The 13,760-nt window shown below is 38.4% G+C and overlaps 1 protein-coding gene across 8 annotated transcripts in view; it reads left to right on the top strand.

Annotated features, from left to right (window-relative positions):
• LOC121393289 (adhesion G-protein coupled receptor G1-like) overlaps positions 1-13,754 on the top strand; it is a 60,040-nt gene extending 46,286 nt beyond the window's left edge. For 7 of the 8 annotated variants that reach the window (XM_041561250.1, XM_041561253.1, XM_041561254.1 and 4 more), the window contains exons 8-15: positions 676-709; positions 5,213-5,313; positions 5,862-5,983; positions 7,013-7,278; positions 8,623-8,731; positions 9,141-9,315; positions 9,490-9,583; positions 11,048-13,754. In XM_041561250.1, the coding sequence (XP_041417184.1) occupies positions 676-709; positions 5,213-5,313; positions 5,862-5,983; positions 7,013-7,278; positions 8,623-8,731; positions 9,141-9,315; positions 9,490-9,583; positions 11,048-11,196 (1,050 nt within the window). In that variant the 3' untranslated portion in view covers positions 11,197-13,754. Of the gene's footprint in view, positions 1-675; positions 710-5,212; positions 5,314-5,861; positions 5,984-7,012; positions 7,279-8,622; positions 8,732-9,140; positions 9,410-9,489; positions 9,584-11,047 lie in introns of all 8 variants that reach the window. The other variant, XM_041561247.1, reaches the window with a different exon arrangement.
• The last annotated feature ends 6 nt before the right edge of the window (positions 13,755-13,760 follow it).

Raw genomic sequence — 13,760 nt, forward strand, 5'->3', positions numbered from 1 at the left:
AAAAACTGGAATTAGGTATAAAAGGGTATTCATTAATCCATTGGCATAATTTACAATGCTACCACTGCCAATAGGTTATTTTTCATGTACCATTTTGGGCAGCTTTGTGAAGGAAGTTGGTTTACATATGTACATCATTATATGCAACTGTGATGTGCTACCTAGCAAGCCGCAATGTGAAGTATGCTTTAGGCCCATTCAAAGGTGTGAAAGTCAGGGGAAAATAAAAACCACTTGATTCCTGTGAGACATGATTGTGTGAACTGATATTGGCTAAAAAGCCTGCTGCATTGAAGCTATCATTAGCATCATAATATGACTGAAAGCTGCATCAGAAAAAACAAATACAGGTGCTTAAAGATTCAGCTGGTTTGTGTCTTTTATGCAGCTCCATGTAGGTAAATGCTCATTTTTGGAATACAGTGTGGCATAGTTGCTGAAACTTACTGTATACTATTTCCCGAAGAAAGTCTCCTTTTATCAAAATAAACTGTAGAAGGTATGAAATAGAAGGTGAAACTGATATTTAGGGAGTGAAAAGTAGTACACAGTAGTTGTTGCAAAAGGTTGTTTGCTACACTGCTTGTAACAACACTGCCCTTGATCATTTGCTTTTTTATGTGCTTTACAACATGCATTCATATATATAATTTTCTTGTTTTTTTGTCATTCCAGACAAACCTATCTCCAGTCTGCGTTTTCTGGAATGGTAAGAGAAAATGATGGAGCTTAATTTGTATAACCCTTTGCATTGTCTACTATCTAGAGAGTTGTGATGTTGATGCAAATGGCCTGTAGATGTCACTGTGCTCATACTTATACTGTGCATACTTCCTGTCCGCTTAAAAGTGAAAGTGATTCGTTACTGTTGTGTAATGCCTGCATGACTCTGCTAATAAAGCACTGTTATACTCTACTCATCCTCGGCTACCCAAAACATAACAAATGGTGACAAGGATGGCTCTTCTACCACTGCAGCAGCCTGCACCTTTTCTCCCAAACTTAGCGAGCTTAGCTCTGTGATTGCCAAACCTCTTTACTTAATTTTTCAGGATTCATTGAGATCTGGCATAGTGCCGAGAGACTGGCGAATTGCTAATGTGGTGCCTCTATTCAAAAAAGGATCCCTTTCTCAGCCTCAAAACTATAGGCCAGTTAGTCTGACGTCAGTGGTAGGAAAGCTTTTCGAAAGGATTAATAAAGGATAAGATACTGGACTTCATAGCAAATCATAATACTATGAGTTTGTGCCAGCATGGTTTTATGCGTAATACATCTTGCCAGACTACCTTAATTTATTTTTATCAGAAGGTAAGTAGAGACCTTGATTCTGGGATGGCAGTGTATGTGATTTACTTAGACTTTGCTAAAGCATTTGATACAGTGCCACACAAAAGGTTACTGGTTAAATTAAGGAATGTTGGCCTGGAACATAGTATTTGTACCTGGATAGAGAACTGGCTAAAAGATAGACTGCAAAGAGTGGTGGTAAATGGAACATTTTCTAATTGGACCAGTGTTGTTAGTGGAGTACCGCAGGGCTCTGTACTAGGTCCCTTGCTTTTCAACTTGTTTATTAATGACCTGGAGGTGGGCATTGAAAGTAGTGTTTCTATTTTTGCAGATGATACTAAATTGTGCAGAACTATAGGTTCCATGCAGGATGCTGCCACTTTGCAGAGTGATTTGTCTAAACTGGAAAACTGGGCAGCAAACTGGAAAATGAGGTTCAATGTTGATAAATGCAAGGTTATGCACTTTGGCAAAAATAATATAAATGCAAGTTATACACTAAATGGCAGTGTGTTGGGAGTTTCCTTAAATGAGAAGGATCTAGGGGTTTTTGTAGATAACACGTTGTCTAATTCTGGGCAGTGTCATTCTGTGGCCACTAAAGCAAATAAAGTTCTGTCTTGCATATAAAAGGGCATTAACTCAAGGGATGAAAACATAATTATGCCTCTTTATAGGTCCCTGGTAAGGCCTCATCTGGAGTATGCAGTGCAGTTTTGGACTCCAGTCCTTAAGAGGGATATAAATGAGCTGGAGAGAGTGCAGAGACGTGCAACTAAATTGATTAGAGGGATGGAAGACTTAAATTATGAGGGTAGACTGTCACGGTTGGGGTTGTTTTCTCTGGAAAAAAAGGTGCTTGCGAGGGGACATGGTTACACTTTACAAGTACATTAGAGGACATTATAGACAAATAGCAGGGGACCTTTTTACCCATAAAGTGGATCACCGTACCAGAGGCCACCCCTTTAGACTAGAAGAAAAGAACTTTCAATTGAAGCAACGTAGGGGGTTCTTCACAGTCAGGACAGTGAGGTTGTGAAATGCACTGCCAGGTGATGTTGTGATGGCTGATTCAGTTAATGCCTTTAAGAAAGGCTTGGATGACTTTTTGGACAGACATAATATCAAAGGCTATTGTGATACTAAGCTCTATAGTTAGTATAGGTATGGGTATATAGAATTTAATTAAAAGTAGAGAGGGGTGTGTGTATGGATGCTGGGTTTTCATTTGGAGGGGTTGAACTTGATGGACTTTGTCTTTTTTCAACCCAATTTAACTATGTAACCCTGGTGAGCCTACCATACCTTGTACTACTTGGATTCGTATGTTTGAAAATTACATTATTGCTGCTGACCAAGGGGAGATTTCTGCTGCTAGAAAGCGTGCTTTACTTATTCACTGCTTGGGAGCAGAGGGACAGTGTATATTCGTGCCAAGAGTAAATGTGGTTGCTGAAAGATATAAATTCCGCCAACGTGGACAACGTAATGGCGAATCCACAGAACAATCTGTAGCAGCTTTGAGAGAGCTGGTTGTTGCTTGTGAGTTTGGGACTCTGACAGATGAAATGCTAAGAGACCAAATAGTGGAAAAAACAAACTCACCTCGCATTAGAGAGAGTCTCCTCCTAGAGCAGGATTTAACCCTTGCAAAGGCTATTACAGTTGCTAGCCAAATTGAAACACTAGTGGCAGAGGCTAAAACTCTGTCAGGGAACTGCTGGGAATTTACAGATTGTGAATTCAGCACTGTGGCCTAATAATGCACAGTCACAGACAAAATACAGTGGTAAGGTTCGCTGTGGTTCAACACAACACACTGCAAATCATGTTACATGTCCTGCAAAAGCTAAACGCAAATGCACAAAAGTAGGACATTTTGCTAAGATCTGCCGTAGTTCTGCTAAAGATGTTCATGAAGTCACTACTACAAATGTCACAGTATTAAGTGTGGATAAAGCTGGTACATTTATTCCAGACAAGTTTATATGCACTGTCAGTGTCAGTACTGCTTCTGCTGACAAAGGACACTCCATTAACCTGATGCTTGATACAGGTTCATCTGTTTCTATACTACCAAAGGATATTTTCTTGAAATACTTTGCAAAAGATCCGCTTGTTGCACCTGCCCTGAAATTGGTCAGTTACTTAAAGGGGAAGGAAACCTCCTCGGCGCTAACCCCCACCCCCCCTCCCGTGTATTGCCCCCCCTCCCTCCTCCCCCCTGGCCTACCCCTCCCGCTGGGCAAATGCCCCTAACTTGTTACTTACCCTTCTGCGCAGGTCCAGTCCAGGGAGTTCACAGGCGACATCTTCTTCCACGCGATCTTCTTCCTGCTTTGACCGGCGCATGCGCAGTAGGATCGTTTCGCCGGTACGATCTACTGCGCATGCGCGTGACTTTTGGCGCATGCGCAGTAGATCCGTACCGGCGAACTGCTCCTACTGCGCATGCGCCAAAACGCCGGTCAAAGGAGGAAGAAGATCGCGTGGAAGAAGATGTCGCCTGTGAACTCCCTGGACTGGACCTGCGCAGAAGGGTAAGTAACAAGTTAGGGGCATTTGCCCAGCGGGAGGGGTAGGCCAGGGGGGAGGAGGGAGGGGGGGCAATACACGGGAGGGGGGGAGGGGGGTTAGCGCCGACGAGGTTTCCTTCCCCTTTAAAGGATTCAATCCCTGTGCTTGGTTGCTTGCCAGTGACTGTACAATTTGAATCAAATACTGCAAAATGTGACTTTTACATTGTGAATAAGGGTGCTGCTATACTTGGAAGGGATCTCTTTGCTGCATTAAACCTACAGTTAGTTGACGGCCGCATTACTACAGCACCAGTGCCTGCCACACAGCCAGTGTCTAAAATTTCACCACAAAGCAACACCTCACTGGGCTGTGCAAAGAACTTTGTACACAAAGTTAAGTTGAGACCAGATGTAAAACCAGTACCATTTCCTGATTCAGCATGGGAAAAACTTGCTATTGATATTGTCGGTCCTTTTACAGATGCTCCTATAGACTGCAAATTTGCTATAACCTTGATAGACTATTACAGTAAATGGCCTGAAATTGCATTTGTTTCTCATATAACATCAGCCACAGTAATAACATTTCTGTCAGCAGAGAAGGTAATCCAAAGGAGTTAATATCAGACAAGGAACCACAGTTTGTCTCATATGAGTTTGAATCCTTTCTGAGAGAGAGGAATATTGTGCATAGGAAATCTTCAGTGTATTACCCACAAGCAAATGGAGAAATCAAGCGATTCCACAGAAGTCTGAAAGAAGCACTACAGACAGCAAATCTTACTAGGAAATCTTGGAAAGTATTTACGACAGAGTTCCTACATAACTACAGAGCAACGTGCCATGCAACAACCCAATCATCTCCAGCTGAATTATTACATGGTAGACAGATGCGCACATGTTGCAGACTTCAAACTTCCACAAAATACTGTGCCTACAAAATCATCTACTGCTGACATTGTGAAACATCAACAAGCCAAATGCAAGGCTTATACCGACAGAAAACGTGGTGCCAGAGAAGTACACTTTCAGCCTGGATCTTTAGTCTGAATTAAGAAACCAGGAATACTGAAACATCTGGCTTTAATAAATCCAGAAAAAAAAATTCCCACAAATATTTTGGATTTTATAGTATACTGAATATTTGAGTTATCAGCACATACACAAATTATCATTTTATATCACTTCTTACTGGAGAGGCACTGGGATGAAAGTGTAGTTAATAATATGAAAAAATAACTGCAGTAACTTTGGTAATTTAATAAATGTATATAGACCTCTAATTGTCTTACCAGGTGAACATATGATGCCCAGTATACATGACATGGTATGGATAGATAATTAAAAAGAGATACTGTAAGATATTCAAGAGGAAGGTTATTTGTTTTTTTTTACAGAATCAACTGATGGATGGAGTACATTTGGCTGCAGAACGTTTCCCAAAGAAAATCACACACAGTGCAACTGCAGCCATCTAACTTACTTTGCTGTGCTAATGGTAAGTGTTTTTTGTTTTTGCCACTGGAAAAATGTCAGGTATTTTAAGACCTCTAATGATTGATTAATGGTATTCATATGGCCCTAGAGAAGGCTGCAATAGTGCATATTATATATGTCCACAGAGAAAAGGTGGTGGGTCAATGAGTACCAATCAGTATGAATTTACCTGCAATTATTTGTGGATATCTTGGGAACATATACTGTTGGTGGATCAGGCATGTATAACATTATACTACTGCAGTTAAGATCTAATCTATCCATAGCATGGTCAGTGCAGTGTCAATGAGGGCCAGTAGTTTAGGGAGGACAGTGCTGAGTCTGGGACAGTTATTGTTTTAAAGGACTTGGGCAATTATTGTTTTAAAGGGCTATGGCCCAGATTGTTGTTTTTGATCAGGGTCTACCAACGTCTTGCTTCACAAAAATTTAAATATTTATTTGTTTATTAGTATTGCGTTGTTCTTGATATCTATTAAGCTAACAAATTGAATGATGGCACTACATGTAGATTATAAATACTTACATACATCTGATTCTCTTCATTAGCAATACTCAAGCCAGAAAATATCAGAGGAGCACCTAGTATCCCTTTCTGTTTTGACATTTGTTGGATGCACCATCTCTTTCCTGGCTGCCCTTTTCACCATCTGCTGGAACTTCTGCACCAGGTACCTGTAGAAGAAATGCATAACCCTTGTTAATGTGCTCTTTATGAATTTTACTAATAGGTGAACTAGAAACTGGAGGGCTCCAGATCAATAGATTCATATGTGCAAGCATTCATATAGGGTGCTGAGTAAGATGAACCACTTGGGGCAACAATACAACCAGTAAATTGTAATGGGACTTGTTATCCAGAATGCTCGGGACCTGGAGTTTTCCAGATAAATGATCTTTCTGTAATTTGGATCATCATACCTTAAATCTACTAGAAAATCATTTAAACATTAAATAAACCCATTAGGCTGGTTCTGCTTCCAATAAGGATTAATTATATCTTAATTTGGATCAAGTACAAGGTACTGTTTTATTATTACAGAGAAAAAGTAGATCATTTATAAAAATTTGAATTATTTTGATAAAATGGAGGCTGTGGGAGATGGCCTTTACGTAATTCAGATCTTTCTGGATAACGGGATTCCTGGATAATGCATCCCATACCTGTAGGTTAACCATTAACTGTGAGTAGAAAAGCCTGGTTGTATATAAAACCGTACATATGATTACTAATTAATGGATTGAGATTTGGAATTAGAAAATAATTACTTTTAACATGCACTAATTTCTTATGTGGTCAACTGGTCATTTTTTAGTCACTAAATAGAAAAACTAACTTTATAAAGTCTGACCTATAGACAAATTCAAGGTAAACACTAACCAGAATCTCAGTCAGTGATACCATTGCCTGTTTGAACTTGAAATAAAGCTACCAGGAGCTAGGCTTGAAGCCTAGTTACTGTAGGTTAAGACTTGAGGAAAATGCCTACACGTTTATACAGTATATTCTCCATAGTTAGCTTTGAACTAATATTGGTGGGGCAACCACACTCAATTTGACTGTGCCAGTGGTGCAAGCAGTTCCAATGCGGTGGATGCTGGGAATATAGTGATAACTAGTATTTGTGTCATACCTTTGGGATATGTGGGCCTGTGCAACATTTCTACATATATCACCACTTTGCATTTTTCATTTATAGGAAGACACATTTAAATCCTACCCTCAATATACACATGAACCTTTTGGGTGCAGTACTGTTATTGGACTTCTGTTTCATGTCAAGTGCAGTTTTGGGGGCTTTTGACCTCCCTTCTGTTTGCAAGGGTTCAGGAATGCTGCTTCACTTCGCCCAGCTCTGCATGTTCACATGGATGGGCATTGAAGGATTTAATCTGTACAGGCTTGTGGTCAAAGTCTTTGATTCCACATCTTTTGCCACAAAGAAATTAGCTGTGATTGGCTGGGGTAAGTGTCATAGAAATTTTCTTACGTTTCTAATCTTGCAGAATGTCCCATGGTGGTAACATATGTCCTGTGAGATGGAGGTATTAGCCCAGAAGATTTAGGTGTATTTCCTTCCCTACTCAATTAAACCGGAGGGGGCCCATATAAGGCCTTAGATAAAGGGAGGTCTCAATACTAAAAAAGTTTAAAGCCCTAAGGGAAATGAGGGACAGTGCTCTTTATCAAGGATATAAAATTCCAGAAAACACCCTGCCTTAGAAAATACTGAGAATTGTCTCTGTTAAAACACTCAAATTGCATATTTATTCAAAAATGCATACAAAGGCATTTTTGAGCAATTTGACTGATTTAGCAGAGACATTGTACAAAGGAAGTACCTTTTCCTCTTATTCTGTATACTTAATTCAATGAATCGAATTTGACTGTTTTAGCAGATACATCATTGTACAAAGGAAGTACCTGTCTTCGTAATTCTGTATTCTTAATTCAAAAAATCAACAGTTTATAGTTAAGAACCGCTGGCACTTGTTTTATGCCATTATTTCTATTGACACAGCACAAGAGAGTTACAATTTATGTACAACACCAAATTTTTAGATAAAATGCAGAGTACAGCTTGAACCAGAAATCTTACAGAAACAAATGCTCCATGGATGGTGGCATGTATTATTCTGTTATTCTTTACCAGAAGTATAATTTATCTGCACATTTGTGTTCTTCCATACAAGTGTTAGTAGCCATGCTTGCTCTGTTCAGTAGTAGCATGCCTTTTTCAAACTGAGCAAACAACCCCATTTTACAGTGCTTGCTTACTAAATCCATTGATGATCCGTATTATGTCCCTTTAAGCACACTTGTAAGATATATAGTGAATAAAGTACCCCCTCTTGTAAAATATAAGGATATTATAAGTTACAGAGGAGTTTCATGACCATATAAAAACACGAGGCCGAAGGCCAAGTGTTTTTATACAGGTCATGGAACTCCGAGGTAACTTCTAATATCCTTATATTTTACAACTGGGGGTACTTTATTTATTAAAATACACAAGTTTCAGTGAGTCATGTGACAGAAATGACATCAGAACTCACCGTTTATAACTGATAACATCAGAACTCACAATTTATAAGGATATAATTTACAAGATATTCATGGCTTTTGTGTATTTTATATTTATATATATATATATACACACACACACACACACACACACACACACACGCACACACACACTTTATGTGTAATCTTAACACACTCTAGTTGCTATGAAAAGCTTCATTGTATAAACAAAGGAACTTCCTATAATGCAACTTCCTATACTGATCCATATTCTTCTTTCCATAGGCTTTCCGGCATTAATTGTACTTGTAATTTTTCTAGTGGATTTTGAATATTATGGTCTTTACAGTATAAATGTTGACCGGCCATCATCGTGTAACTCCAGAGCTTCAATGTAAGTGAAAATTATGCTGACTTGCATGCTGGTAATAAATACCTATATCACCTGTTTCATATTAAGGACAAGAGATGGACTGGGTCACTACCAAAGGGAAATATAACTTAGAGATGTCCAATTGAACGACAACACCCTGCACCTGTATAGCCTACAACTAAAATTACCTTTAAATTAACTTTTAGTATGATGTGGGGAGTGATATTGTGAGACGATTTGCAATTGGTTTTCATTTTTTATTATTTGTGGTTTTTGAGTTATTTAGGTTTTTATTCAACAGCTCTCCAGTTTGCAATTTCCGCCATCTGGTTGCTAGGATCCAACCCACTGCCTCAGTAATAATGTAGCTTTAAAGGGCAGGGGCATCCCTGCTGTGGGTTGTCTTCTAATCTCCTTCTTTTTTTTCCAGTTGTTGGCTGACTGAACCAATCATTCACAAAGTGGTCAACTTGGGATACTTTGGCATCGTTTTCCTCTTTAACTGTGGAATGCTGACTGTTATGGTGGTGCGTGTCTTGCACTTGATGCCCCACAACCGCAGGGAGCAAACCCAGTACTGTGTAACCCTTTTAGGGCTTATCTTTATGCTGGGGCTCCCATGGGGCATAGCTTTCTTTTCCTTTGGCGCTGTTTATCTTCCTGTTCAGTACTTATTCAGCATATTAAATTCCTTGCAAGGTAAGGACAAAGCTACACTTTTTTTTGCATTACATTAATAGTACAGATATGGGGCAATACATAAAAAAACTAATAAATAAATGCTGGGGCTCCCATGGGGCATAGCTTTCTTTTCCTTTGGCGCTGTTTATCTTCCTGTTCAGTACTTATTCAGCATATTAAATTCCTTGCAAGGTAAGGACAAAGCTACACTTTTTTTTGCATTACATTAATAGTACAGATATGGGGCAATACATAAAAAAACTAATAAATAAATATATATATATATATATATATATATATATATATATATATATATATATATATATATATATATATATATATATATATATATAATCAATAAAGAAAAAGTCAGCACTCATGGGTCTTGTGTAGAAAAGCAAAAAGCTAATTAGTGTTTATTCGACGTTTCGGCTCATAATCGCGAGCCGTCCAGGTTTATGAGCCGAAACGTTGAATAAACACTAATTAGCTTTTTGCTTTTCTACACAAGACCCATGAGTGCGGACTTTTTCTTTATTGATTGTACAATTCCTTGTTCCAGCACCTGGGCAGAGACCAGTGCTCTGTGTGCACCAGGCCCATTTTTCTTTTTGTGTGTGTGTGTGTGTGTGTGTGTGTGTGTGTGTGTGTAAAGGTAAAGAGCCATGTGTTAAAATACACTAAAAAGAGGAATCATGTGGGTGGGTAGGTACCATACATTCACAAACAGGAATGTAATTAGTGCAGCTGGTTTTGTCATTGGTCCATGAATTACAGTTAGTAATTTGAAAAGGCTGAGGAAGAGTTCATTATGCAAGAATTAGAGATGGAATTCCAAAGGTGAAGAGTTCCAAGGCTTAAATGTTTTAAAAAAAATAGATTTTCACATTTAAATATTATTTGAAATTATTTGCAAAACTGCAGCATTTTTGAGGTACCTACCTGGAAAGATAGCACTGAATAGATATTTAGCTTTCTTCTCTCTGCCAGGGGTCATTCCCCACTGTGTAATACACACATCACATGGGAGCTGTTTGTCAGGTCTATTTTTCAAAACCAGCCCAAGTCAGCGACATAACCAGCCCAAAACTAGTCAAGAGACACTTCAAAAGTAGCCCAAAAATAGCACAATATGTGCAGTGAAAAAAAAAGTCTAAAAAAATAAATGAATATATGTGAAAATACATCTTTTTCAAATTTTCACTGTTTTGCAAATTTTTCCATGAAGCAAAAGGGGACAGATTCGCCCATCACCAGGGGCAGAACTACAGAGATGGGCCCAGGAGGTATAGGGGCCCCTTAAGGACAATTTCAATAAATATTGGTAAAACAGGTCACTGTCTAGACATTTGGTGGCCAGCAGATTTTTGCCCCAAAATTGTCTGAAATTTAAGCTTAAGAGTGATGAGAGACTGGGGTACAGAGACCAAAATCGGTAGATATCTTTAAAAAATGCTGCCTATTTGTTAATGAAACCAAATTGCATCTTTTGTGACATTGCATTCCATTGTCATTACTCTGAGCAGAGGTCTGATCACCTATGTGCACGTGCTGAGCAGCCTTAAAGAATGTTGTTCAATGTAATGCAACAAGATACAGGTGTTTTATACTTTATAAGCAACACTATTTCACTATATCTTTTTCTTATTTTCATAGGCTTATTCATCTTTTTTTGGTACTGGGCATTGTCTCAGCCCCATGTAAAGCACCCATCCAGGTCCTTGGACAGCAGCAGTGCAACGCCTGCATCGCCCAGGAGTGACCAAAGCACACTGATGTCCGATCATAAGAAGCTCCTCACCTGAAGATTTCCACACTGGACTTCTGTGTTGTGCGAGTGCTTTTAGCTATCTCAGCTAGTCTTTACAGTGCAACATTGTGCAAGCACAATACTAGGGATCTGTTGCAGATCTCCTGGATCAATTCCTTGTTCATTCCAGTTACAGCACAGTCTGCCTATTTTCAATTGCTTGATGATTCTGTAGCACTTTAGGAAGCAGGTGTAGCTAGATATGACATTTATAATCATTTTTAGAAAGTAGTATTGCAATAATGCCCAAGTCAACTATGCCATTTATAAAAATAAAATGGTAATACATTCTGATGATGGGGCACACTAAATCTGATTGATTTTAAGGATTGAAAGTAGCCAGAAAGGACTTCAGTTCCAAAGAGCAGTACTGGTAAGGCAGTCAATATTTCAAAAGGTCAGACATTGAACATTGAGGACAAATTAGACCAAGTTGTAGAAATAAGATTAATATATAAATGTAAAGAAAAAGCAATGAAGAACATGCCTACTGTTTGACTACTCTTTCTACACATATTTACAGTATAGTAGTGATCTATGCAATTGTACAGTAACTGAAACCTCTGAGATCTGGTACCTTATGAGGTTCAGGTAGGTGAGGGCAAAAAGATACACTGCTTCCAACACTATTAAGCACATTAATAAATATGCCAGCTAATATCAAACACATTTCTAGTATTGTACATGCCCAATATACAGTAAAAATCAGAAACTTTCCATGTTAACACACACTTTGGAAAGGAGTTATAGTAATTTATACAGGGGTTTATATAACTTATATTCATATTGTTCTCTTTCCCCTACATGCTTTTTTGTCATTAGGTTAATTAAAATGGGAGGCCTGCTAATAGCATATGATTTATTTAAAAGTAATTACATTAACAAATGATAGAACAAGAAGTTTATAAGATTTTAGATATGGTACCACTGTTTACCAGTCCCCCCCCTCCAAAAAAAAATAATTTCTGTGAGTCTGGAGTAATATCATCTGAATTTGTGATGTGTGCAAGAAATACTTTTGAATTAAACCACTCCCAAAGGAAGTCGCTATATATCCTTGCCCTCCTCTAGCCAGCAAGGGGAATACCATTTTATTAGATCTTACTTTAAATTTAGAGTTATTATGTGGACTATATATGTGTGTGTGTGCTATACAAGGAGCAGGTATTTATGTGTAGTTAGCATGATACTCATTTTAGCCAGAAGACCAATAGTCACACATTTATACTAAAAAGCAATAAATGTCCCTTAATGCAACAATACGGTAAATGGAAGAAGGACAATTGTCTGTGACATTGTTGACATGTTTGATTCCCCCTATACATTCTGGGAGCACTGAAAAGAGACTTCTACTGTCTCACCTCTTCATAGTAACCCATAATCATCTAAAGGAGGCCATTGACGCACAATTTTTTTCGATATTCAGTACGTGTATGGCAGGAGACCAGCCAATCTATATTGGCAGAAGACAAGGATTTGGCTCGTCCATCGGGCAAGTTAGAAATTTTTGATGATTCGAGCATCAGCCTGCTAAATTATCAGATACAGGTAGAATTTTATTGTTTCGACCTGTATTTCTGATGAGTCAGCTCTACACATTTTTACTGAAAATGAACAATTGATTGCAGATAAGATCGTATTTGTAACATCTATGGCCACCTTAAGACTGACCTGTTCCCTCAATTTGAGACAGCAGCCCTATTCCCTCCACTGACATACGCACCACCTGGAACCCATGCAATACGTCACACACCTCACTCACCCCTGTGACACAGATATTCCTGTGATTCAGCCACAATCTGTTTCCAAGTTAATGTTTAGGGCCCAAATTGGTGCACAATGACGGAGGCTTTTTCATTTTGAGCCATCAGCTTCCTATACTCTCCTATAACCTAAACTCTTTGAAAAGCACTGGATTGCACTGGGTACTGGATGTTGGCATACACAAGTATTTGTAAGGTACAACAGCTTAAATTATTTACATTGTCAACTGCAGACAAACCAAACATTTCCTCTTGTGTTGTTAAGTGTTGTTAAGTGTTGTTAAGTTGTTTTTATAATAATTATGGGATTGTCTTTCATAAAATAATTGTAATTTAGCACTTGTTATGTATAAAGTATCAGGCTGCATAGGCAGATAGGTGCATTGTGCCACACAAGTACATAAATACGGGCTACAGAATAAAAGGCTTTCTTCATGCTGTGGCCATATTGCAACTCTTATAAGAAGAATCTTCTACCAACTTCTGTTGGTACCAACCACCAAAGCATAGTGGCAGCCCTCAGAATCGAATCATCCTGGTGATTGAGCTGCATCTGATACCATTGAAGGAGCAAAAGGTTTATGAATGGCTCGTAGAAGATGTACTTTACATGCACTTATAGAAATGCACAGTTCTTACCATTTATCAAACTTTGTTAAACCTTGATGTGTTTTTCTTAAATATGTTTTATTTAGAAATGTAATATATTATTTTTGTTGATCTTGTATATATGATAATTTTGCAGATTTATAGAGCAGTTTTATGAACCAGAAATAAAACATAAATGTAAGATATG

The sequence above is a fragment of the Xenopus laevis genome, chromosome 4S (assembly GCF_017654675.1).
Source record: "Xenopus laevis strain J_2021 chromosome 4S, Xenopus_laevis_v10.1, whole genome shotgun sequence".
Taxonomy (NCBI): Eukaryota; Metazoa; Chordata; class Amphibia; order Anura; family Pipidae; genus Xenopus; species Xenopus laevis.